General features: G+C 41.9%; 1 protein-coding gene across 5 annotated transcripts in view; it reads left to right on the top strand.

Annotated features, from left to right (window-relative positions):
- The first annotated feature begins 255 nt into the window (after window positions 1-255).
- The window catches only part of PDE5A (phosphodiesterase 5A), a 505,280-nt gene continuing 480,466 nt past the window's right edge, over window positions 256-25,069 (top strand). For 2 of the 5 annotated variants that reach the window (XM_073639690.1, XM_073639701.1), the window contains exons 1-2: window positions 525-655; window positions 8,105-8,349. In XM_073639690.1, the coding sequence (XP_073495791.1) occupies window positions 8,192-8,349 (158 nt within the window). In that variant the 5' untranslated portion in view covers window positions 525-655; window positions 8,105-8,191. Of the gene's footprint in view, window positions 656-707; window positions 865-8,104; window positions 8,350-25,069 lie in introns of those variants that run through there. The other 3 variants (XM_073639709.1, XM_073639717.1, XM_073639726.1) reach the window with 2 other exon arrangements.

Genomic DNA, 25,069 nt, shown 5'->3' on the forward strand with positions numbered 1-25,069 from the left:
AAGTGCATATGCCACTTTTTATACATCAGTCCTGAGAAAATAGGGCCCCGTGTCAGAAACACCCACCAACAAAGTACAGTGCTAAGCCTCTACAAGAGGATACCTATGGCATCTAATAATACATCAGTCTCCTAGAGGCAGATGCATTGCTGTAGTGTGGCCAGTAGTGGGCAGCAGTGAGGTTGCACTGAAACCTTGTGTTCTCACCTGGAGGTCCCTGTCCTGACTATCAGCATCATCAGTGAAGGTAAAGTGAGAGCAGTGGAGGAGGAGGAGGGAGACACACAAGGACAGCTGTCTCATTTCCACCAGGCTGCTCCTGCCTGTCACTTAGCCTTATGGAGATAAATGAAGCCCATCCAATAGATCTCCCTGACATTGTGCTCTGAGGGGCTCATTCATTAGGTGCCAGTCCCAGGATTCTCCCAGCACAGCACCCCCGAGCACTTACTTTATAAAGACAGTTGCTTGGAGTGAGTTGTGTGCTCCTTGTCTGCACTGTATCCTCCTCCCACCTCCTCCTCCTCTTCAGGGATCAGCCACACACCATGGAGGACAGCTGCAGCCCGCAACCTCAGGATCATGAGGGCGTAGAGTCCTGGCTGGATGATCACTGGGACTTCACTCATTCCTACTTTGTTAGGAAAGCTACCAGGTAAGGAGGGGCAGGGGGCATCATTTGGGTGGCACTAATGTAGAGGCACATGGGCATGATTCATCCACAGGGGGCAACATTCACACTGCACATTGGACAGCACCACTAGTACTAGTGTGTACTAACACAGAGGTAATGAGGGGCTCCGCGCACATTGGAAGAAGGATTGTGATGCTAGGTGGGCGCAGAAACTTTACCTGATGCAACAGGTGAGATGGGGAGGTATATACGTAGCATGTGAGTCATGTCCTATAATGTGCATGATGAATGATGCCCAGAGTGCAGTGGGTAGTGGGGGACATGTCAGTGCAGGGCAATGGGCAGTGGGGGACATGTGAGTGCAGGACAGTGGGGGGCAGACATCTCAGCGTAGTTACTTCCGTCTGTCTGGGTGGATGCCTTTAGGAAGTTGAGGAAAGCTTCAGTTGATATGAGAATTTTTCCTATTAGAGATAACAATTGTTGGTTTAACAAAGTGTACCATCATATTAGAAAAAGGTTTAGAAAGGGTTAAGAAAGTGTAGGGAGAACCGTGATTTCACATAAAAAAATAACTTTTATTGATTTATCTATATGATATAGTTTCTATAGAATTATTTACAAAAACACCTCCTTTCCTTGGGTCTAGATGGGTATGTCGACCATGGGAAAATTGTCAGATGTGTCTCTATGCCTTATATAACACTCCTACTACTTCTATTTATAAGCTGTTATATTACTTTTATTAAGAGCATTGAGGGTACTATTATATGTGTGCTTTATTATTTGCTCTTCATTGGGAATAGTACACACATCCATGTGAAATGTCCGTGTGCTGCTCAATTTTGCATCGGACAGCACATGGACCCATTGAACAGAATGGATGTATTCAGTCATTCTTTAAAATGACGGCTCCGAGAACAAGATCAGTGAAACGCTGAGCAAGTTCTATCCTGATCCGATTTTGAGGATCACAATAGGATATATTCAATTGTGTGTGTTTATATGTTTGTGTATCATTTCCGTAAAAAAAAACAACTGGACAGCACACCGACACTTCACACGGATGCGTGACTGCAGCCTTTATACGAGTTCTCCTGATTACTTTGTCAATGTTGTTATGTGATATGTGGCAAGTTTTGCCTTTGCTCTATGGCATCTTTCTTCCATTCATAAACATTGCTGAGCAGCTCCCAACTTCAATTATCCTTCCTGCGGTACATAGCAGAGCTCATTGTGCCGAGCACAGCCGAGAGGACTTTGTAACAATGGTATCTCGAAGCCGCCCGTGTCTCAAGAGAACACTGTGTGCCTGTAGCTGCTGTATAGCGAGCGAACCGCTCACTCACAATCATTAACAGTACAGGCTGCAGGCACGCTGGGTGGCAAGTTCTCTTATACACCGAACCATCCCCTGTGCTGCGCTCGCCGGTAGCACAGTGTTATAAATATTCTTGGACAATCTCTATTTCAGAGCCTCTGTCTCTCCCTCAATAGAACTTTTCCCAAACTAGCAGTGAGGATTATGCCCCAAAACGCGTTTCACACTTTGCTTCTTCTGGGGGGGTATAGGCACTTTGTTTCAAGTACCTCTTATTGAAGTCATGTGATTGACAGTTTCATCAGCCAATCACATTGTTACTGCCTCTTGGCCTCTATTTGCAGTTTTACCCGCATAAATTGTAACCGTTTGTTTCATTCAGTGACAGTAAGAATAGTTGTTGGCCATCCAATGCCGATAGTTGGAGCATTTATAACTCATTGAGCAATTCATATTAATACATTTTCATACACATTAATTGCAGGTTCGGAGTACTAAATTATCAGTGACTGGATTTTATCACTTATTACTGGCTGCTGGGTAATACATGAACTTTCAAAATAAATTGTAATAACAAAAACTCAGACTTTTGGGCATTTTATTTTCAGATTTGTTATTGAGACATGAAAATGCACTATTGTCTTATTCCTATGATAAATGTTACACAGAATACACTAATTAGAAAATATCATAAATTGTATGTAAATAATAAGTGGCTAGTCTCATTCATTTCATTCAGTGACACATATGTGCACCTCTATGTATGTTGTATTCCACTTTGTACCATCTTATGTGATCACCAGTTTATTATAAGAGACAGCCAAAATTAAAGGATTTGTTCAGCCCCTTTAGTGTAACTGAATCCATTTTAAAAATCCATTTGCTTTCTGGCATTTATAAAAGTTGCCCCCTACTATCTCCAGACTAAGATGACATATGGCCCACCCTTTTATAGCCTTTGGACCAGTTATGTCTGACTGCAAAGTGCTTTGCTACCTGAGATTGTTGAGATGTCTTATGAAGTCATCCACTGTGATTTTATCATAATTCCTGATATACAGTATTTCATATGTTTGCCCAGTCAGATTACAAGTTCTCTGCATGTTTTACCCACATAAGACAGGCCACTGGTACACTCCACTCTTCTCTTTGTGGAGTTTGCATTATGCTGTTCTGTCTATATACAGAATGAGCTGTAGAGAGGCCACATGGAAAGAAACCGGCAAATGTCAATTGTTTTTTTCTTTCTTTCCCATTAATTCATCACAGTGCTGTTAATTTCCATGAAGATGGAATATTTTTCCCACCATCTTAAAAATAAATTTGCAAAGGTAGGCACGCAGGGAGCACCCATTGCTGTTCCTTGTTTTTGAAGGAAGAATCAGATGTCAAAGGTTAAATAATTCCTTATCAAGATGAATTTAAGTGCTTTAATTACAAAATGAGTTCTAATGGGGTAATAATTCTATCAAAAAAAGAGAAATTCAAAAGCCATGCAACTGTTCTTATGATTAATACTTGTATACAAGCTTTCCAAGTCGCAGTTGATAAGAATTTCATCCTGATCCAGACTCATACCATTTAATTCCTTCAAGTTTTGCATTGTATGTCTCACATTGCATTGTATGTCTCACATAACTGAAGATCATTCACATAATGTTGTAGATAGTGGTCTATTCAGTGACTACATCTCTCAGTCAGACACCCATTGCCTGACACAATTGCCCATTGGTTGTGGTTTTGTGCACTTTGGGCAGGATTTAAAATATGGCAATTTTTAGGTGCCTGATTAAAGGGGTCGTCCAGGCTTTCTGTATAATTTGTGAGTGCACCTAGGATGCAGAATGCTGACAGTTTGCAATTTACTCCCTGTCAGCATTCTGCATGGTGTCCTAGATATCACACTTAGTCATGTGAGCAGCTCTCTCCTGATTCTGGAGGAGCTGCTCACTCCCTGACTAGTGTTTTCCTGTCTGGCAGAGACTGGTTAGTGATATCACAACAGTCACCGCCTCCAGTCTCTCCAGACCCTCCCCTGCCTCCTGCTCCAGCCTCCACAGTGGGAGGCAGTAGTGAAATGACTCAGCTGATTGGACTGACCAGGAAGGAAAAGGCTTCTACATAGGTGACTATAATGTGCTGTGTGTATCCATCCCTCCCTCATCCCTTCATACCTCCCTCCTTTATCAATTTATGCATCCCTCCCTCATCCATCCATCCAACACTCCCTCATCCATCCATTCCTCCCTCCCTCATCCATCCACACACACCTCCATACACACATCACTATAGATTGAGGTTCTGCAGCAGCTGAAGTGTATTATGCGGTAGTGCAGTGATTGTGCTGCTTTCCACAGATAAGGACACTGCTCTGTTATTTTCAATACTGGAGTGATGACAAAGGTCAGTGCTGGGGCAGATACGGACAGCCCATGAGTGTGCAGGGGGTGAGACTGGACACTGAGGCCGGGCGGCGCCAACTCTGGCCGTTAGGTTAGATAATACAGCACAGGGAGCTGTCAAGTTTGGTAGAGACACAGGTAAACAAAGTGGATGCAGGGAATAAAGTGAAATTCAGGAGGAACGAAAGAGAGAAACAAAAAACAAAATCTATAGGGGTGTTGTATATTACAATACAGCTCAGATTAGCTTAAAATGAAAAATTTGGATTTCGGGGGTCGGACAACCTCTTTAAAGCTATGTACATATGGTCAGTAATCATCCATTGAAACAGATCCAGCAGCAATCCATTGACAAAAAAGTTGTACAGACAACTTATTTGTCCGGCTAGAAAAAAATGGTTTTAACTGGATCTGTTTTTTTAACATTGCAGTCTATGGAAAACGGATCCGTTAAATGGCCATCTGTTTTTCTTTTATTTAGAAAGGATCCATTTTTTGCTTACTGGATCAGTTTCCAATGGATGATTACTTGAAAGTTCACATGTCCAGTAATATATGTTAAATATTTATTTTTCCACCTCCAGTAAGCGGAAAACGGATCCTTTTCGAATGGCTATCACTTTTTTGAAGTCCCTCTATGTATACTAGTGTCTGTCCTGGCTCTGTAACTTAGTCTCTGGGTGCACTTTCCGGCACATCTCTTTATCGAGCTGAGCAGTGACTCCGGGGAGGGTAGTGGTGGTGACTCATTTCCATCACCCAATTTCCCCAGTATATACCACCCTCACATGCCATCCCAGCAGCGTGGCACGTCAGAGAACTCCTCATAACACACTGATAATAAACCGATTATGGCTCCCACACTCTGCTCAAGTATATTTGTTTCATTCTCCTTCCCTTTCTTCAATGGAGAACTGTAGCTAAGAACAACAGTACAAGTTACGCAGTTCAGGGGTGGGGGATGGGAGGTAGAGACAGGAAGGATCGCAGGCTGCCCTATACTATGTTCTGCAATCTGCAGACTATTGCTAGCTTTCTGTAAGGACAGGCTGCTTGCCTTTTCTAGGAAACAGTGGTAGTGTACAGGGGACAATGATCCTATTTGGGAGGGGGCTAATTCTCCCCAGTACTTTCTCTATACTGAGAGCTGCAATAATTCCCTCCCACAGTCCTGGGGTGCAGTCGTCACTCACATTGTGGAGGGGGGTGGGGATGTCAGGGTGACCCGTGGAGCAGAAGGATGTGGCACTGATGCCTAAGGCTGGCGTGACTGATGGGTACTGCGTAGCCTCCTGCTTTTTCTGCGATCTGAACACCTTTTATACAGAGCCAGCACAAAAACATAAATGACAAAGAAAAATATAAAAAACTAGTAGTAGGTAAAGACCATAACTAGCATCATTCAATGCAGTCAAAATGACACATAGAAATAGAAAAAATAGAGAAAACCATAACTAAATAAAAGTATTCAAAATAATGCAAAAAAGACAGTGAATACTGACACCTGATAAGTTCATGAGCTAAATACCATAGATGTGACTGCACCAGTCAAATGCTAAACACTATGTCAGGATTCAAACGGTCCCCCTTACATACCCATTGCCCGTAATGATGAAACTTTGGGATCTGTTTGACCTTTCTCCTGGCATTGTCTACCAAGCTATTGTTTTCAAGTATAAAAATGTGATTTTGATGGAACAGTTAGTGGTGAGTATTTTCCTACTGTGAATCCATCTTTACTTACTTCATCTTTGGGGCCATTCACATTGCTCCTTTTTGTCCCTATCATCAGGTGTTGTGGCTGAATCCACAAAATACAGGGTTTAGACAGGTCCTCCGATGGAGCCGTAGAGTACTAGGAGACAAAATCAGTTTAAATGGACTCTGCTTGTGTTTTTTTCTGTCAGACAATCCTTGTGCCCAGAAAAAATATTCAAATTGGAGTCCAATTAAAGGAGTTGTCCACTACTGGACAGCTTAGTTAATTCAGTTCACCATAGAAAATAGAAAAAATATATACTGATGGTGGGTGACGTGACATTGTTGTGTACAAAGACCCAGAACCATACTAGGGGTCGAAACGTTGCTTCTGTTTTTGCGATGCCATAATAGAGCAAGTTGATCATTATTGGATGTTAAAGCCTACTTCTTTTACTTGGATTGTTGTGTCAAGTGACCGCTGCAGCCAATCAGCATTCACTGATGAAATAGTAAAGTCTGCAGCTGGTCAGTAGCCGCTGATTGGCTGCACCACTCGTGTGACACAATAATGTCAACAAGCATCAGGAAACACATCACAGGAACAGTGTAGGAGGTGAGTGAAAGATTTTCTAATCTGTCATTTAAGAAGGGGTTATCCAAGTAGTGGACAACCCCTTTAAACTCCATTTGTCTCAGTGTAGCCTATGGCTCTACCCGAATCATGTCAGAATCTGTGAAAAATGGGATTTAGACAAAATTCCCAATGGAGTCAGACGTAAATGAGACAAAAAAAAAAGTCAAATAGAACCCGCTGGAAGGGGCAAAATGCTTTGAGAATGGCCTCTTATCTAGATGTTGTAATAGGGATTAAGTAAAATAATATATTGATAATAACTAAGATAGCGCCCACAGAAATATTAGAGCCGACACCATATTGTACCCTATATTGTGTACACTTACAGCTCTTGTAAACAGGTTACTCGGATGTAACAGCGCAGACAGTGAGGAGACAGTGGTAATCAACCAACCAACACTATTTATTTGACTATAACACAGAAAGAAAATCTATCTTATCTATAACGAGGGATGTGTCCTTCTGTCCGAAGCCTGCGACGCCTGTGCAGACAATCAGCAAGTGCTGGGGGATGAAGTTTGAGATCACCTGGGTATGCTGACAACAGTAGTTTTTTTTCACTATATCTGATTTCTGGTAAAGCTGTGTGACAAGTAATATGGCGGCACAGCTCTGAGGCCATGTGCACATTTTGAGTATTTAATGAGTTTTTTTTACCTCAGTATATATAAGCCAAAACCAGGAGTGGAACAATAAAAGGAAAAGTATAATAGAAACACGTCACCACTTCTGTATTTATCACCCACTCCTGGTTTTGGCTTATATATACTGAGGTAAGAAACTCACCAAATGCTCAACGTGTGCACATGGCCTAACAGGCCAATTATCCAGCTTTGCCAGGTTCCTGAAACTGTCTAGTTGGGAACATTAGACAAGCAGCCAGTCTGTACATTATAGTCTGTACTTCTACCATGATACATGGATGTGTGAAGCGGCCTAACACCATGACTACATGCAGATATAAACAGATGCTGAGCTGCAGTTCTTGGTAACGGCCACTACACAGAGTACAGCGCTGTGCTCATCCACTGCATACATGGTGTACATGGACCCCCCCAAAGGTCATAACAGCTGATTGGTGAACATGTCGGGTGTTAGACCCCCACCAATCTAATATTTATGACCTATCCAAGGATAAGTCATCAGTATCCTAATAGTGGACAAGCCTTTTAACAACATTAAATAAACTTACCAGGGTAACTTGTGTGCAACTCAATAGATAGTTTTCCTGGAGTGACACAATAAATATAGGACACCCATGTAGATGCCAGGAAAAGAGGTGTTTTTTTTTTTAAAGTAAATTACAGATAAATTATATTTTAAAAATAAAACAATAAGTTCTTTTTAATGTGAAATCACTCCCTAAGTTTTCCCTACACTTATTTATACCTTTCTTCCCCTTTTTCTAATAGGAAGCTTCAGCTGAGCGCTGTCCTCCCCTATAGACACTGATATCACTGCATTGTATAGCTGCTCTCCTGCCGGGTGCGGTGTCTGTCATGCGGCGGCGGGGAAAACTTGTGCATGAAGCTTCAGCTGCTGCTCTTACAGCCCCTCCTGCCCACGAATCGGGGGCTCAGGCTAGGAAACTGGGCTCAGCTTTGGTTCCGCGTGGTACCTCCAGCGACAGCTCTGCGCGTGTGCACTGCACCCTACAGTAAGTGCTGGGCGACTGAGACTGAGGGCTAAGGCTGGAGAACAAAGAGTGAGTGCAGTCCGTTGCTCTCCGGTGGTGCTTTGCCTCGTCATCCCTTCTATCTGTGCCCCATTTTTAACCACACACTATCTCCTACTCCAGTACACCTAGATATATACATGTAATGTGGGGATTAGCTGTGTACTAGGAGCTCATGAGTGAAGTTCACTTACTTTCTCTATGGTGACACTGGAGTGTACATGATTGTGTCCTAATAAGGAGAGGAAAGAAGGAGCCTGGCTGCGCCTTGTCTCCCGGTTCCTCACATGAAGAGAGCTTGTGAGGAACTATGCAGAACATTAACCCATTCATGCAAGTTGTTTCTGCACCGTACAGTGAAGTAAAGCCAAAGCCTGGCATCTAGGTTCACTTTTTTTCTCATAAAATTGAAAGATCCAAACATATTCAGGTGCAATGGAATTACCAGGCTCAGTTGTCGAAAACTATTCTCTGACTGTACGATGGTGTAAACAGTCATCTAGGACAGATGTTATCGATTTTCATCGGAGGAACTTGGTTTCTGAAATGATTATTGCTACGTGTCATTAAAACATATGCAGAGTAGAAAGCTTGTCTGATAATTCCCATTGTGGGAAATCCCCATAGAAGTACCAAAGTCACAAATCTTAGGCCTCATTCAGATGTACGTTTTTCACATACAGTATGTGTTCTATCCATGTTTTTCACGGATAGATCACGTATCCATTAAAGTCTATGGTGTTATTCACATGTCTGTGTTTTTGCAGACTGAGCGTCCTCACAAAAATCACGGAGATGTGACCATGTTTGATCAGAGTCACGGATAAGAACTGCCCATACAAGTGTCTGTGGCAATACACGACAATACATACATGTGCTGTCTGTGATTAACATTGCAATATATAGAAGTTTGGCAATTTGTTTATATACAGTATATGTGACATCACTGATGGTGAAACCTGACACATGGAGCAAACACTGATGAGACTCCGATCCAAAACACTGTTGACAATCGGACTGTTTTTTTTGCTCATGTGAAATATCATGGATGTCTGAATGAGGCCTAACCGAAGGTCCCGTTCACAGTGTAAGGCTATGTGCCCACGTTGCGGAAATTAAGCATATTTTTTACGCTTCTCCCTGGCGGGAAAATCACATGCGGATTTTACATGCGGTTTTCCCGCCAGGTAGAAGCGTTTGTGAGGCATCTTTGCAGCGTCTTTGCATGCATTTCCGCATGCGGGTTATCAAGCACTTCTCCAAGTGATTTAAGCATAACGGTTGATATGAATATTTCTAAACATTTTCTGCACACTTGATCTACTAGAAGCCCTCAATCAATGTGTTCATTGTTTAGTTGCCACATGCATATAGTAATAATGATTAGAAGAATTTTATGAAACCCAAGAGATTTCATTGGATTGTGACTAGTGATGAACCGAGTGGCTCGTTACTTGAGTTTGTCTAGGGTGCTCAGGTATGCACCAAGAATCACGGGTGCTCAAGTGAGCTGTTCGAGTCCCCTCACACACATGTTTCTGGCTGTTAGATAGCCACAATACATGCAGGGATTGCCCATGTTTGTCAGGCAATCCTGCATGTTCTGTGGCTGTCTAACAGCCAGAAACATGCGTGCGCGGGGACTCAAACATGTCACTCGAGCCCCCGTGATACTGTACCCTAGACAAACTCAAGTAATGAGCACTTGCGCTCATCACTAATTGTGTTCAATCGATTTTGTACCATACCTTGTCATTTTTGATCATAAACCAGATGTAAATTTCTTAGAACTTTCTTATCGAGTCTCTTTTTTGTAACTTTTCATAGGAGCTCCCCTCTGATGCTTCATAGAAGTAATGTTTTTTGATTTATTTTAGACCTGTACATTATGTTATCGTTATGTGCTCTTGTCAGAAGGCATCCTTTTTGAGCACTCAGATTTCAGAACAATCAATGAGGTACTAGGAGGCAGTGACAGGTTTGGGATAATGGTTTTTAAATTGTTTCCCTTGCACATCTGCAGCCTGTGAGCATGCACGGATCGGTTTGCATGACTCCGTAGCATGCAGGCTGAAAGCACAGATGATCCAGAGAGATTGTTAGATCAGATTAATTATTGACTAACATTAGTAAAGCAGTGCTCTTAACCACCTGCTTCCCTAAAACCATCTGTACCAGGCCACTGAGCTACCTCTAAAACATATGGAAAAACCCTTCTAGTGCATCACTGAGCTCAATCTTCTGTTCCAAAAGAGATGATAGTATTTGGAAATCCTGGATTTATACAGTAGATGGAAATATTTATACACTGGTGGCCAAAAGTATTGGCACCCCTGCAATTCTGTCAGATAATACTCAGTTTCTTCCTGAAAATGATTGCAATCACAAATTCTTTTTTGGTATTATTATCTTCATTTAATTTGCTTGCAAGGAAAAAACACAAGAGAATGAAGTAAAAATCAAATCATTGATCATTTCACACAAAACTCCAAAAATGGGCCAGATAAAAGTATTGGCACCCTCAGCCTAATTCTTGGTTGCACAACCTTTAGCCAAAATAATTGCGAACAACCGCTTCCGGTAACCATCAATGAGTTTCTTACAATGCTCTGCTGGAATTGTAGACCATTCTTCTTTGGCAAAATGCTCCAGGTCCCTGATATTTGAAGGGTGCCTTCTCCAAACTGCCATTTTGAGATCTCTCCACAGGTGTTCTATGGGATTCAGGTCTGGACTCATTGCTGGCCACCTTAGAAGTCTCCAGTGCTTTCTCTCAAACCATTTTATAGTGCTTTTGGAAGTGTGTTTTGGGTCATTGTCCTGCTGGAAGACCCATGACCTCTGAGGGAGACCCAGCTTTCTCACACTGGGCCCTACATTATGCTGCAAAATTTGTTGGTAGTCTTCAGACTTCATAATGCCATGCACACGGTCAAGCAGTCCAGTGCCAGAGGCAGCAAAGCAACCCCAAATCATCAGGGAACCTCCGCCATGTTTGACTGTAGGGACCGTGTTCTTTTCTTTGAATGCTTCTTTTTTTTTCCTGTACACTCTATGTTGATGCTTTTTCCCAAAAAGCTCTACTTTTGTCTCATCTGACCAGAGAACATTCTTCCAAAACGTTTTAGGCTTTCTCAGGTAAGTTTTGGCAAACTCCAGCCTGGCTTTTTTATGTCTCGGGGTAAGAAGTGGGGTCTTCCTGGGTATCCTACCATACAGTCCCTTTTCATTCAGACGCCGACGGATAGTACGGGTTGACACTGTTGTACCCTCGGACCGCAGGGCAGCTTGAACTTGTTTGGATGTTAGTCGAGGTTCTTTATCCACCATCCGCACAATCTTGTGTTGAAATCTCTTGTCAATTTTTCTTTTCCGTCCACATCTAGGGAGGTTAGCCACAGTGCCATGGGCTTTAAACTTCTTGATGACACTTCGCACGGAAGACACAGGAGCATTCAGGTCTTTGGAGATGGACTTGTAGCCTTGAGATTGCTCATGCTTCCTCACAATTTGGTTTCTCAAGTCCTCAGACAGTTCTTTGGTCTTATTTCTTTTCTCTATGCTCAATGTGGTACACACAAGGACACAGGACAGAGGTTGGGTCAACTTTAATCCATGTTAACTGGCTGCAAGTGTGATTTAGTTAATGCCATCACCTGTTAGGTGCCACAGGTAAGTTACAGGTGCTGTTAATTACACGAATTAGAGAAGCATCACATGATTTTTCAAACAGTGCCAATACTTTTGTCCACCCCCTTTTTTAGGTTTGGTGTGGAATTATATCCAATTTGGCTTTAGGACAATTCTTTTTGTGTTTTTTCATTGAAGACAAATTAAATGAAGATAATAATACCAAAGAATTTGTGATTATCTGACAGAATTGCAGGGGTGCCAATACTTTTGGCCACCACTGTATCAATCATATTTTATATAGCGCCTAATCTTCCTGTGCTGCACTTCATAAACTGAGATAAGAACTTGAAAATATTTGGCTACGGCTATGTTCACATGACCATTTAGCATCCATTCGTAATGGATCCAGTAGAGGAAAAAAAATGGTAATGTAGAAAAAAAATGCAAATGAATACCAAACTGAACCCAAAGTTCAGTTAAAAAATTACTGCCTTGATTTCTATTTTGGAACCCATTTTTGTTCCATTTTGGAGGGATTTCTTTTTCATAAATGTGTTTCTGAATACCTAGTTTTCCGGGCATGCTCAGTGCTTATAAATAGATCCATTAAATGGATTACATAACGGATGATCATGCATTATAATACGTTTCTGATAGACGTTCATGTAAAAGAAGAAAACGAAAGTGTCCTTTTTTGGATGAAAAAAAAAAATAAGTTGTGCTGAGTAATTTTTTATCCATCCAAAAACAGGATAGCAGATGGAACTGATGCAAACTGAAGACATTTTTGGAAAAATAAATGCAAATGAATGGGTCCTTTTACCAAAAATTTTATTTTCCATTTTTTTAATTCCCCAAATGGATCACAAAACCGGAAATATAAACGAATATTTGAACATAGTCTAAAAGTTCATGAAAAAAGCAGATGCATACTATTATGTTAAGGTAGGAGAGATCTTTCTGATATATTATGATCTAAGGATTTGTACAGCGTCATAATAGCTGTCATGGAAGAACATACGGCCTCTACTGTACCTCTGAAAGCCTCCAATTTCATACAGAGACAAATGGCGCTTTTTTCCAAAAGTATAAAAAAAAATCATGCCAAGTTGTATTGGACACTGTATTTTTCCATAGAAGCACTGAGGGGAGAATATATCTCTGTACATAGAGAGCCTGAACGCTAGCACATGAAGGCTACCTGTCTCCATACTTAATGCCCTTATTATGATCTCATGACATATAAAAATGCAGAAAAAATACATTTCTGGACTCGTTTTGATAAATGAACAAAACTATGTAACAGAGTGTCTTAAAAAGAAATGCGTAAATCATTTTCAGAGTAGCAGTTTAATAATTGCTGATTTAAATTGGGGCTGACAGGAACTTTAATTTAATTTTGAGAGAAGAAAATTGCTGTTTTTCTATCAGGATTTCTGCATTTCTAAAGAATGTTGTAATGATACTTATGTAATGCTATCATTGATTCCACAAGTTGGGTGTTTTGTCATGTAAGAATTCTATCCATGCTAGATGAAATGCATTTGTATCATTTTAGGTAAATTAATTAATATTTAATTTACTTGCATAGCGTTTCTAGCCTCAGATGATGTGATGTGTAATCTGAAGTTTTCTAACTTTCCAATAGTCTCTGTCTAAATCATAGACTGAATTCACACTCTTATCTTTCCTCTGTCCCATAAAAAACTCAATTTTCTCACAGTGCTAATTCAACATATTATCACACTAGAGATATGTAACAATACCAATATCCGACAGGTTAATACAAAATGATTTTTTTAGTATTCTTTGACTCTTATCTTGAGGTAGAAAGCTGGAAAAACAATAGGTGGATTATGGTGTTATCCAAGTATAAATGGGGAGACCGAAGGCAATTGTACTGATCTGGTGGGGTTGTGTGACCACAACCACTAAAAACACTCAAGGCAGCTGCAGACTCACAGCTATGGTAACATCAGAATTGGAATAAAAGGGTTAAGTCTGTGCTGTCGGTATAAAAGATTTAAAAGAAGAACGATGTCCAGGAATGCGGTGTATTAGTCAACATGTTTTGAAGTTCCGAATTCTTCATCAGGACAAACCACAGTGTCACTGATGAAGAAGTTTGGAACTTCGAAACGCGTTGACTAATAAACCGCATTCCTGGATATTGCTCTTCTTTTCCATCTTTTATACCGGCAGCGCAGAGTCAACCCTTTTATTCCAATTTTGACTCTTATCTTGGCATAGCTGTACATCATATTTTGGGAAATAACCCCAACGTACTGCATATCTCCTATGGCCAGATATATACACTACAGTAATAGTGTAATTTACTGAAAAGAGAAAGGTCATAGTTTTAGAAAACTAGGGCATTTGCCATATTATTTTTTTTAGTGGGGAAGAGACAACCTCTCTGGAAGACTAATTTTGAATGCTCCTTGAGTGGTGGTTTGAAAGAGGTGTCATATTATAAAATAGCTGTACTGTTCATTTTACATAGGCAACAATGGGAATAATCCTTTTTTATGGCTGGGTGAGTTATGGTATCAGTCAAAAGTTTTTGTGCTACATTGTCTCCATAAGTCTAATTCATTTCTGTGGGAGGGCTGATTCCATAGCTCCATCTCCAGTGATCGGAGTTATATGGAATTATCTTTATCTCAGCTATGAAAGTCTGCAATGGGAATAACACTTAACTTGTAAGCTTTGTTCGTACAAATCTGGAACTCAGAGATCTGATAATACATAAACAGATTTAAAGGGGGTTTCCAGACACACAGATTACAATATAAAAGCATTGTAAAGCCTGTCAGACATGATACATTTCTTAGCTTGCGATTAAAATATTGCTCTGTTCCTGAGCTGTCACATGTGGTGATGAGATTCCCAGCTTCTTAATTATTGCTATAGTCTGATCAAAGCACAGAGTAGAGAAATTTCCAGTCTGTGCTTTGAACAGCTCAGCCAGCAGTTCTGCAGTGTGTTTTGTTTTGTCAGTCATCCACAGCAAGTTGTGATTGACTGCAGATGTGCAGTGATAGAGGGAGAGCAAGTTGAGCACAGAGACATTGTGGGCTCACTCAGGATATGTAATTTGATCAACTAGTGACTAGAGTGGATGATGCTTGACATTTCAGAGTGCTAGATTACATTATAGTACATGAATACATTATATGACTCATTGCTCCCCAAAAGTATCATTGCCTGTGTGGGACCTGTGGCAGCACCTGGAACATTATTTTATGTAACATTATTTATTTCAATAGAGTGTTAGGAAGGAAAATATATGTGGGCAGCAATTTATCCAGCTGGAGACTGTATATGAGTCTCCAGATGGTGCTTTTTGGGTGCAGTTGGAAGGCACATAAGGTGTGAGTTGTGGGACAGATACAGCTCTACCTCTTGTGAAATGTAGTCTAGGTGCACAAAAGTAGAGCTGGCATGATGTTCAACATGTAAGCATTAGCAAACCACCAATGGCTGCTGGGGGTAAAGGGGAGCTAAAAAGAAACTAAAGGAAGCGAAAGGTTTAGTAATTCATTGCAGGGCCAGCCAAATAATTTTTATTTCTTTTTTTTTGTGCCTTGAAAACCAATTTAAATCTACATTCAGTGTTGCTACATCTGTATCACAAAGATTTTAGAATACAGGGGCATAATTATTTTACATTATGGGTCTCTTATCTCTAGTTCCCTATGACAGTCACCAGACATGACTAGTGTTGAGCATTCCGATACTGAAATATCGGGTATCGGCCGATATTCGCGGTATCGGAATTCCGATACTTAATTCCGATACTTTTACAATATCGAATACCGGAATCGGAAGTTCCCATAATGCCTGCGCTCTGCAGTGTCTCTGAAGGATGACAAGCTGGATGGCAGCGCTCAGCTGCAATCCAGTCTGTCATCAGAATGCCATCCCAGCGTGAGAGAATTCTCCTGATTGTTTAAAAGCCGGCGGGCGGTAAAAAGCCGCCGGCTTTTAAACAATCACACAGCCCCATACTGCTTCCCCGCAGCCTCCGACCCCGATCCTCCGCTCCCATCCCGATCGTAAGTTAGGACCGGGCGGGGAGCACAGCACCAAGGAGCGGGGAGCGAAGGACCCGGGCGGGGAAGCCGGCAGTGAAAAGACTTCACCGCCGGCTTTCCCGTTCTGTGCTTCGCTTTCCCGCCGGTTATTTCAAATGAACAGCTGAGGTATCAGGTGATGCTGATCAGCTGTTCATTTGAAGTAGCCGCGGTGCCCTCAGAGGGTTCATGTGAGTTCATGCTTGACTGCATTGCATGAACTCACATGAACTTTCCCACGGCCGCACAGGTCAGCCTCACCTCCCAGACCATCAGACCCGTCATGATTAGTGTGTGCGTGGTGTCTGTGCGATGTCTGCGGGTGTGTGCGGTGTCTGCGGGTGTGCGCGGTGTCTGTGCGATGTCTGCGGGTGTGTGCGGGTGTGCGCGGTGTCTGTGCGATGTCTGGGGGGTGTGTGCATGCAGGCAGACATAGGCCGATGTGACACTACTACTCCCATCGGCCTATGTCTGTCCCCTGTCCACTCGTGCCAGCAGGATCAGCTCGATGGGAGCAGTAGTTCCCATCAGCCTGATCCTGCTATTTAAATTGCCCTACTGTGTCCCCAATACATTTTAAATACATGTCATCGGTGGCCAGTGGTTACCTACAATAAATTAGTTTATACATTACCTGTCCCCGCCGATCGCCACCTAAAATAAAGTAAAAAATAAAAAAATACACCTATACTCACCTAGACACCTAATTCCCCGAAGCCATCGATCTCCTGTAATAAAATCTAAAATAGTAAACCAAAACCTTATCCTTACCCCTCCGTAGTAGTCCACGAGTGTCCCACGATGATCTCCAGTTTAGAGCAGCCACATAGAATGTGACCGCTCTGAACCTCTGCCGCCGCTAGAATGATGGGGCCGTAAAGCAGCCCCGTCACTGCATAAGCGGGTTCGCCGGAGTTCAGGCAGCGCTGCTCCGGTTAGCTCCTTTACGGCCCTGCTGTATCGTGAGAAATTCCCACGGTACAGCAGTGCCGTAAAGGAGGTCTCCGGAGCTGCGCTGCCTGAATGCACTCCGGTGACCTCAGTCAGGGGCTCCCGCTGCCGGGAGCGGACGTGTTCCCGGCAGCGTGAGCTTACAGCAGCCATGCACAGCTGTTACCATCTCCAGATGTGACAGCTGTGCATGGGAGATCAGCGCAGGAGCGTGGACAGGTAACTATTTTTTTTTTGTAAACTAAGAATTAAATAAAATGGTGTTTTATTTCAAATAAATTATTTTTTTCTGGGTATAGTGTGTTTTTTTCTTTTTAACACTTTGTAGATTAGTAATGGGGGTGTCTTATAGACGCCCATCATTACTAACCTGGGCTTCATGGCAGCTGGCGCTGACCTGAACCCCAACCCTATTACCCCCTGCCACCGCACCAGGGCAGCGTGGAAGAGCGAGGCTAAGTGCCAGAATTGGCGCATCCTATGGATGCGCCATTTCTGGGGCGGCTGACGGCTGGTGTTTCTAGCCTAGGAGGGGGCCAATATTCATGGCACCCTTCCTGGGCTATTAATATCAGCCCCCAGCTGTCTGCCTAGCCTTTGCTAGCTATTAAAATAGGGGGGACCCCACGTCATTTTTTTGGGAGGGTCCGCCATTTTAATAGCTAGTAAAGGCTAGCTATTCAGCTGGGGGCTGATATTAGTAGTCTGGGAAGCTCTGTGGGTATTACCCCTTTCCCAGGCTTCAAACATCTGCCCCAGCCGTCGGCTTAACCTCCGCTAGAGACTAAAATTATGGGGGATCCCACGCCAATTTTTTTTTTAAATAAACCTTTATTTTAACACTAAATGACATTTGAGGAGTTAATAAAGATGCAGTCCCTAAATTATTATTTATTTTTTAATAAATTTTTCCCAAAAATTTTGATGTGGGCTTTGCCATATTTTTGTATGCCAGCCAGGTACAGCATCCAGCTTCTATGAACGCGCCATTTTCCGGGGTGGCTGCGGACTGCAATTTGCAGCGGGGGGGGGCCCAGAAAGCTTGGGCCTCCCTGCGCTGCAGATTCCATCCCCCAGCTGCCTAGTTGTACCTGGCTGGACACAAAAATAGGGAGAAGCCCCACGTATTTTTTTTTTTTAATTATTTCATGAAATTCATGAAATAATAAAGAAAAAAAGGGCTTCCCTATATTGTTGTGTCCGGCCAGGTACAAATAGGTAGCTGGTGGTTGGGGGCAGCCCGTTCCTGCCTGCTGTACCTGGCTGGACACAAATATAGGGCGAAGCCCCACGTCAATTTTTTTTAAATTATTTCATGAATTTCATGAAATAATTTAAAAAAAAAAATACGTAGAGCTTCGCCCTATTTTTGTGTCCAGCCAGGTACAACTAGGCAGCTGGGGGCTGGAATCTGCAGCGCAGGGAGGCCCAAGCTTTCTGGGCCCCCCCCGCTGCAAATTGCAGTCCGCAGCCACCCCGGAAAATGGCGCGTTCATAGAAGCGCCATCCTCTGGCGCTGTACCCAACTCATCCAGGGCCCTGGTGCGGTGGCTCACTGGGTAATAAAGGGGTTAGGGCCAGCTTGGCATTATCAGCTGGCCCTAAGCCCGAAATTCATGGGGTCACGCCAATATTAGACATGACCGCCATGAATTTCTAGTAAAGTATTTAAAAAAAAAACACAACACCCAGAATAAAGTCCTTTAATTGAAATAAACACACAATTCTTTATTGTTCTAAATTAAACCATACTTACCATCACGCCCATTCCAGCTGAAGCCAACGATCTCCTGCAATAAATGAAAAATAATAAACTAACCTCATCCTTACCTTTCCATGGTTCCCAGGACAGCTTCAGCTCTGCTACATCGAGATGACAGGCTGGACCTGCAGAACGCTGCCATCCAGCCTGTCATCCCGCGGACACTGAGAAGCGCAGGCATGCTTGCGCTCCTCAGTGTCAGGCTGTGACGGCATCCCGATGAACCGAGTCTCTCACGCTCACCGCATGCGCAGGAGAATTCTCCCACGCTGTCAGTGACGTGCATGAGGTGAGCTGAGTTCATTGTCAGCTTATCTGGATGCCGTCACAGCCAGACACTGAGGAGCGCAAGCATGCCTGCGCTTCTCATTGTCTGCGGGATGACAGGCTGGATGGCAGCGTTCTGCTGCGGTCCAGCCTGTCATCTCGATGTAGCAGAGCTGAAGCTGTCCTGGGAACCATGGGAAGGTAAGGATGATGTTGCTTTATTATTTTATTTTTATTGCAGGAGATCGTTGGCTTCAGCTGGAATGGGTGTGACGGTAAGTATGGTTTAATTTAGAACAATAAAGAATTGTGTGTTTATTTCAATTAAAGGATTTTATTCTGGGTGTTTGTGTTTTTTTTAACTTTGACTATGGGGTTAGTAATGGGGGTGTCTTATAGATGCCTCTCCATTACTAACCTGGGCTTGATGTCAGCTGGCATTATAAGCTGACATCAACCCCAACCACATTACCCCACTGCCACCGCTACAGGGCAGTGGGAAGAGCGAAGCTAAGTGCCAGAATTGGCGCATCCTATGGATGCGCCATTTGTGGGGCGGCTGACGGCTGGTGTTTCTAGCCTTTGAGGGGGCCAATATTCATGGCACCCTTCCTGGGCTATTAATATCAACCCCCAGCTGTCTGCCTAGCCTTTGCTAGCTATTAAAATAGGGGGGACCCCACATCATTTTTTTGGGGGGGTCCCCCATTTTAATAGCTAGTAAAGGCTAGGTATTCAGCTGGGGGCTGATATTAGTAGCCTGGGAAGCTCCGTGGGTATTACCCCCTTCCCAGGCTTCAAACATCTGCCCCAGTCGTCTGCTTAACCTCCGCTAGAGACTAAAATTAGGGGGAACCCCACGCCAATTTTTTTTTTAATAAATCCTTTATTTTAACACTAAATGACAAGTACAGTAATCAACACTATCACTGTGCTTCTTGTATATGTGACTAACATGTTTCTATCTATCTAATCTATGTGTGATGCTCTATTCTTTCTATTCTAAATTGTCGGGTACAGATGCTGAATTGCCGGCCAGCTTTTTTAAAGAGACGGTACATGAAAACACTAATATTTTTTTAAATAAATCCTTTACACTAAATGACAAGTACAGTAAGCAACACTGTCACAGTACTTCATATATATGTGACTGACATGTTTCTATCTATCTAATCTATGTGTGAAGCTCTATTCTTTCTGTTCTAAATTGTCGGGTACCGGTGTATGCCGCTGCTGAATTGCCGGCTTTTCATGTTTCACTGTGAGCACTGTTCCCATCGATTTGGGCAACCACCTCCCCCAATACATTCTACATTATTGTTAGTTGTTTTCCTTCATGTAGAATTAAACTACAAGGAAAGAAAGGGTTTATTTTCATTCCGATATTTGTGTCCCATTGACTTGCATTGGTTTCCGGTATCGGAATCGGCGATATCCGATACTTTTTGGGTATCGGCCCGATCCAATCCGATCCGATATTTCCTGATATCGGAAGGTATCGCTCAACACTAGACATGATATTAGAATTTTAAAATGTCCTGTTCTCACAATTTGCTTGAAAGCAGTGTGTTCTAGACCATACTTGCAATTGTTTAATAGTACTTGTAGCTTACTGTTATTAAAAAAATCTAATGGCTTTTAAAATTAATTTAGTAGTGCTCCCGAGTTTTTAATTTTAGATCCAATAATTAGTTAAAAAATGCTTTAAACTATTTTAGCCTCAACTTGTAATATAAATGAAGTAATATGAAACAGATTTTCACAGTAATCCTACCAGTTTATATAAACAGCGAACAGCTTATCAGAGGTTTATTTAACAGAAGTAAAGTGTTCATCCAACATACAGCGTTCTTCCTGTCTGTAATCCCACTAAAGGGCACTGCTATTAACTAAATGTGCTACAATAATACACTTCACCTTCATGTATTATACTCGGCTGAAGCTACAATAATGATGTACTGTAGAATTATTGTAAAAATGTATGTGTAAGCATGGAAGGATTGAAGCAGGGTAATGGATATCCATGGAGATCCATGAAAAGTCGCAACATTTTGGCACAACTCGAGTTGTGCAAAACTTTTGATGTTTTAACACAAGTTTCTCCCAATTCCAACAAAATGGGTGGAACTGGGGCATGACGGGGGCATGATGCTACAGTTCGTCTTTTTAATTTTTTTCTTTCAATTAGTTTTAATTTGTTGCTTCACGCATTTACCCCCAAAAAAACAATACTTATCTTAGCATGGATGTGTTAAATACTAACGGTAAATAGGTTAAGATATGCAGTTTTTTGCATTATAATATTAATGATGTAGAAGACATGCATTGCATGATTCTCTCATTATAAGGGCTAGTGCACACCACCGAGTGCTATCCGTCAAAAAATTGGATCGCATTCGGATCAGTGTTATTCGATGAGAAGTGAAGATGAACATTTCACTTTGAACCTGCATGTGAAAAAAATCGCTGCATGCTCCATTTTCCTCTGAAAATCAAATAAGACTCACCAAGTGGATGCAAGAAAAAAATTAGATGCCATACGAAGTCACAGTATAGCGTCCGATTTTTACGGATACATTACAATTCTGTAACATAGAAAACAGTAAATTGTCTTGTAAACGATTATTAGGTGACAAGTGAGAAAAAAATTGTCCCACTTTTCTGGATGAAACTCTGACCGATGTTTTATATGCTCGTGTGAACCTAGCCGAAGGGTTACTTATACACATAACTCTTATTTACAGTAGCTCCCGCTGTCAAATTTTCCACCTTAGTTCAGCTTTGATGCTCTACTACAGTATATCACAGAGGTATTGAATTCTAGTTACTAAAGACTTGGGAATGTGCACACGTTGCGTTTTTGCCGCAAAAAATGCAGCATTTTATTGTCCCAGCAAAGTGAATGAGATTTCTGAAATCTCATGCACACGTTGCTTATTTTTTTCCTTGCAGATATGAAGCAGTTTCACATCTACATCATGTCAATTCTTTCAAGTGTTTTTGCAGCATTTTTCACCCATAGTAATGAATGGGAGAAAACAACCGCAAAAATATGGCAAAAATGCATGTTTTTTTACTTGGTATTTTTTGTGTCAAGAAGAGAGACATTTTTGATGCAGAAATGTCTGCAACAAATATTTAACATGTGAATATACCCTTATCCATACCTAATTCTACATACAGTTTAAGTTGTTTTTTTTTTTAGCTAAATATTATTATTTCTTATTCTTTAGATATAAATTCACATTTTCACATCCCTATTTTTTTTACTTGTCCTGTATTATTCCTTATTAGAGCAAAGTAAGTAATTCTAAAAGAGAATTTTTGTACTGCTGTGTGGAGCGGGTGGGCTGATAAATTTGGCCATATGTTCATTAACTTTAAGTAGTGTGTACAGATGCCTGAAAAACTGTAGAATCTGTTTAAAAAGACTGCCAATGGGCTTCCTCCTTGAGAAAGTAAAAAAATTTTAAGTACAAGGATGTTCCCAGTGACACAGTTGCTTTTCTCTGCTACAAAAATGTGCTAACACCGCTCATCTTCAAAAATGAAGAAACTTGACATTTTTAGTGATTTGTATGGATTGGATACTGTAACACAATTCTGCAAGAGGTTGGATGCATAGCTATTTGAAGTATTTAACCCATCAGTTGTTTGAGCATGGCCCCTAATAGCTGATATTGCTCAGTAGATGAGGTTGTAGCTGTATTTAGAAATCAAAATAGAAATCAATCTTAGCAATTTGTCCTGAGACCTTTATAGTGATAACAGTCTAGAAGAACATATGGAATCTCTCATATGTCTTTTAAGAAACTGTTGCCAAGATGTTACAAGTCCGTGCCAAACTTTCCCAAAGCTCTGATGGGTGGAGCACCAGCACTTCAAGTGTATGTTCTTTTACTCATGCCAATCTCCTGCCAATGCATGGACAGATTGTAACACCTAAAAGTTGCCAGAAACCTCCCAAACTAGTACCTTCCCTCAATCTTTAAAGATTACCAGTTCTAGTCAAATTTATAGCCTCTCCATAATTGTGTAATGCTGACGTAACTGTATTCTGTACTTGACTGATACTTATTAAAGGGGTTATCTGGGTTTTTTTCCTATTTGGCTAAGAACTTACAGGCAGGTAGTTGCTAACTACCTACCTGTTCTGCCCTGCGAAGATCTCTCCCTGCCCAGGCGGCGATTCCTCTGCTTCTTTTGGCCTCATGTCAACAGAGCAGCTCTTCCTCTCTCTTCCGGTCTGCTCTATCAATGGGGCTTCACTTCCAACGTCTTCCAGCTTCATATCCTGCTCCCAGTAATTAAGCAGCAGCGAGCTACCTGTCAATCAGCATGACATCGGCAGTGACTCCCCATCAACAGAGCAGAGCAGAAGAAAAGGCGCTGCTCTGTCTATGTGACATCACCAGAAGAAGAAGTATCATCAACAGGAATGGTCCATGATTGCTGCCGCTGTGAAACAGGACAGTTCATCAGGCAGAACAGGGAGGTATAGTTAGGAAGTACCAGCTATTAAGTTCTTAGCCCAATAGGAAAAAAAAACAAAGTACTGGATAACCCCTTTTAAATGCTTAACTACACCCCTTAAGGTTTTAACGTCCATGCAACTCACATATAGCTCGTCAGACACAAATATACACACATCGTCACAATTGTTGGTACCCCTCGTTTAATGAAAGAAAAACCCACAATGGTCACAGAAATAACTTGAATCTGACAAAAGTAATAATAAATTAAAAATCTATGAAAATGAACAAATGAAAGTCAGACATTGCTTTTTCAACCCTGCGTCCGCAGAATTAAAAAAAAAAAAAAACTCATGAAATAGGCCTGGACAGAAATGATGGTACCCCTGAAAATAATGTGACAAAAGGGACATGTTAAATCAAGTTGTGTCCACTAATTAGCATCACAGGTGTCTACAATCTTGTAATCAGTCAGTGGGCCTGTATATAGGGCTACAGATACTCACTGTGCTGTTTGGTGACATGGTGTGCACCACACTCAACATGGACCAGAGGAAGTAAAGGAAAGAGTTGTCTCAGGAAATTAGAAAGAAAATTATAGACAAGCATGTTAAAGGTAAAGGTTATAAGACCATCTCCAAGCAACTTGATGTTCCTGTGACTACAGTTGCACATATTGTTCAGAAATTTAAGATCCATGGGACTGTAGCCAACCTCCCTGGACGTGGCCGCAGGAGGAAAATTGATGACAAATCAGAGACGAATAATACAAATGGTAATAAAAGAGCCCAGGATAACTTCTAAAGAGATTAAAGGTGAACTTCAAGCTCAAGGAACATCAGTGTCAGATCGCACCATCCGTCGTTGTTTGATCTAAAGTGGAATTCATGGGAGACGACCAAGGAGAACACCATTGTTGAAAAAAAATCATAAAAAAGCCAGACTGGAATTTGCCAAACTACATGTTGACAAGCCACAAAGCTTCAGGGAGAATGTCCTATGGACAGATGAGACAAAAATGGAAGTTTTTGGCAAGGCACATCAGCTCTATGTTCACAGACGGAAAAATGAAGAATATCAAAAAAGAACACTGTCCCTACTGTGAAACATGGAGGAGGCTCTGTTATATTCTGGAGCTGCTTTGCTGCATCTGGCACAGGGTGTCTTGAATCTGTGCAGGGTACAATGAAATCTCAAGACTATCAAGGGATTCTAGTGAGAAATGTGCTGCCCCGTGTCAGAAAGCTTGGTCTCAGTCACCAGTCATGGGTATTGCAACAGGATAGTGACCCAAAACACACAGCTAAAAACACCCAAGAATGGCTAAATGGAAAACATTGGACTATTCTGAAGTGGCCTTCTATGAGCCCTGTCCTAAATCCTATTAACCGGTTCAGGACCGCCCACTGTACATAAACGTCGGCGCTGCCTGGGCTCTGTGCAGCGCCGACGTTTAAAAACGGTGGGTGGTCCCGCAGCGCTCAGGACCCCCAGGGTCCTGCTAGCGCTGCGGTACCGGTTCAGAGCGATAGCTCTGACAT

This window comes from Phyllobates terribilis, unplaced genomic scaffold (assembly GCF_046119375.1).
Source record: "Phyllobates terribilis strain yellow unplaced genomic scaffold, ASM4611937v1 Scaffold_1__5_contigs__length_1240528914, whole genome shotgun sequence".
Taxonomy (NCBI): Eukaryota; Metazoa; Chordata; class Amphibia; order Anura; family Dendrobatidae; genus Phyllobates; species Phyllobates terribilis.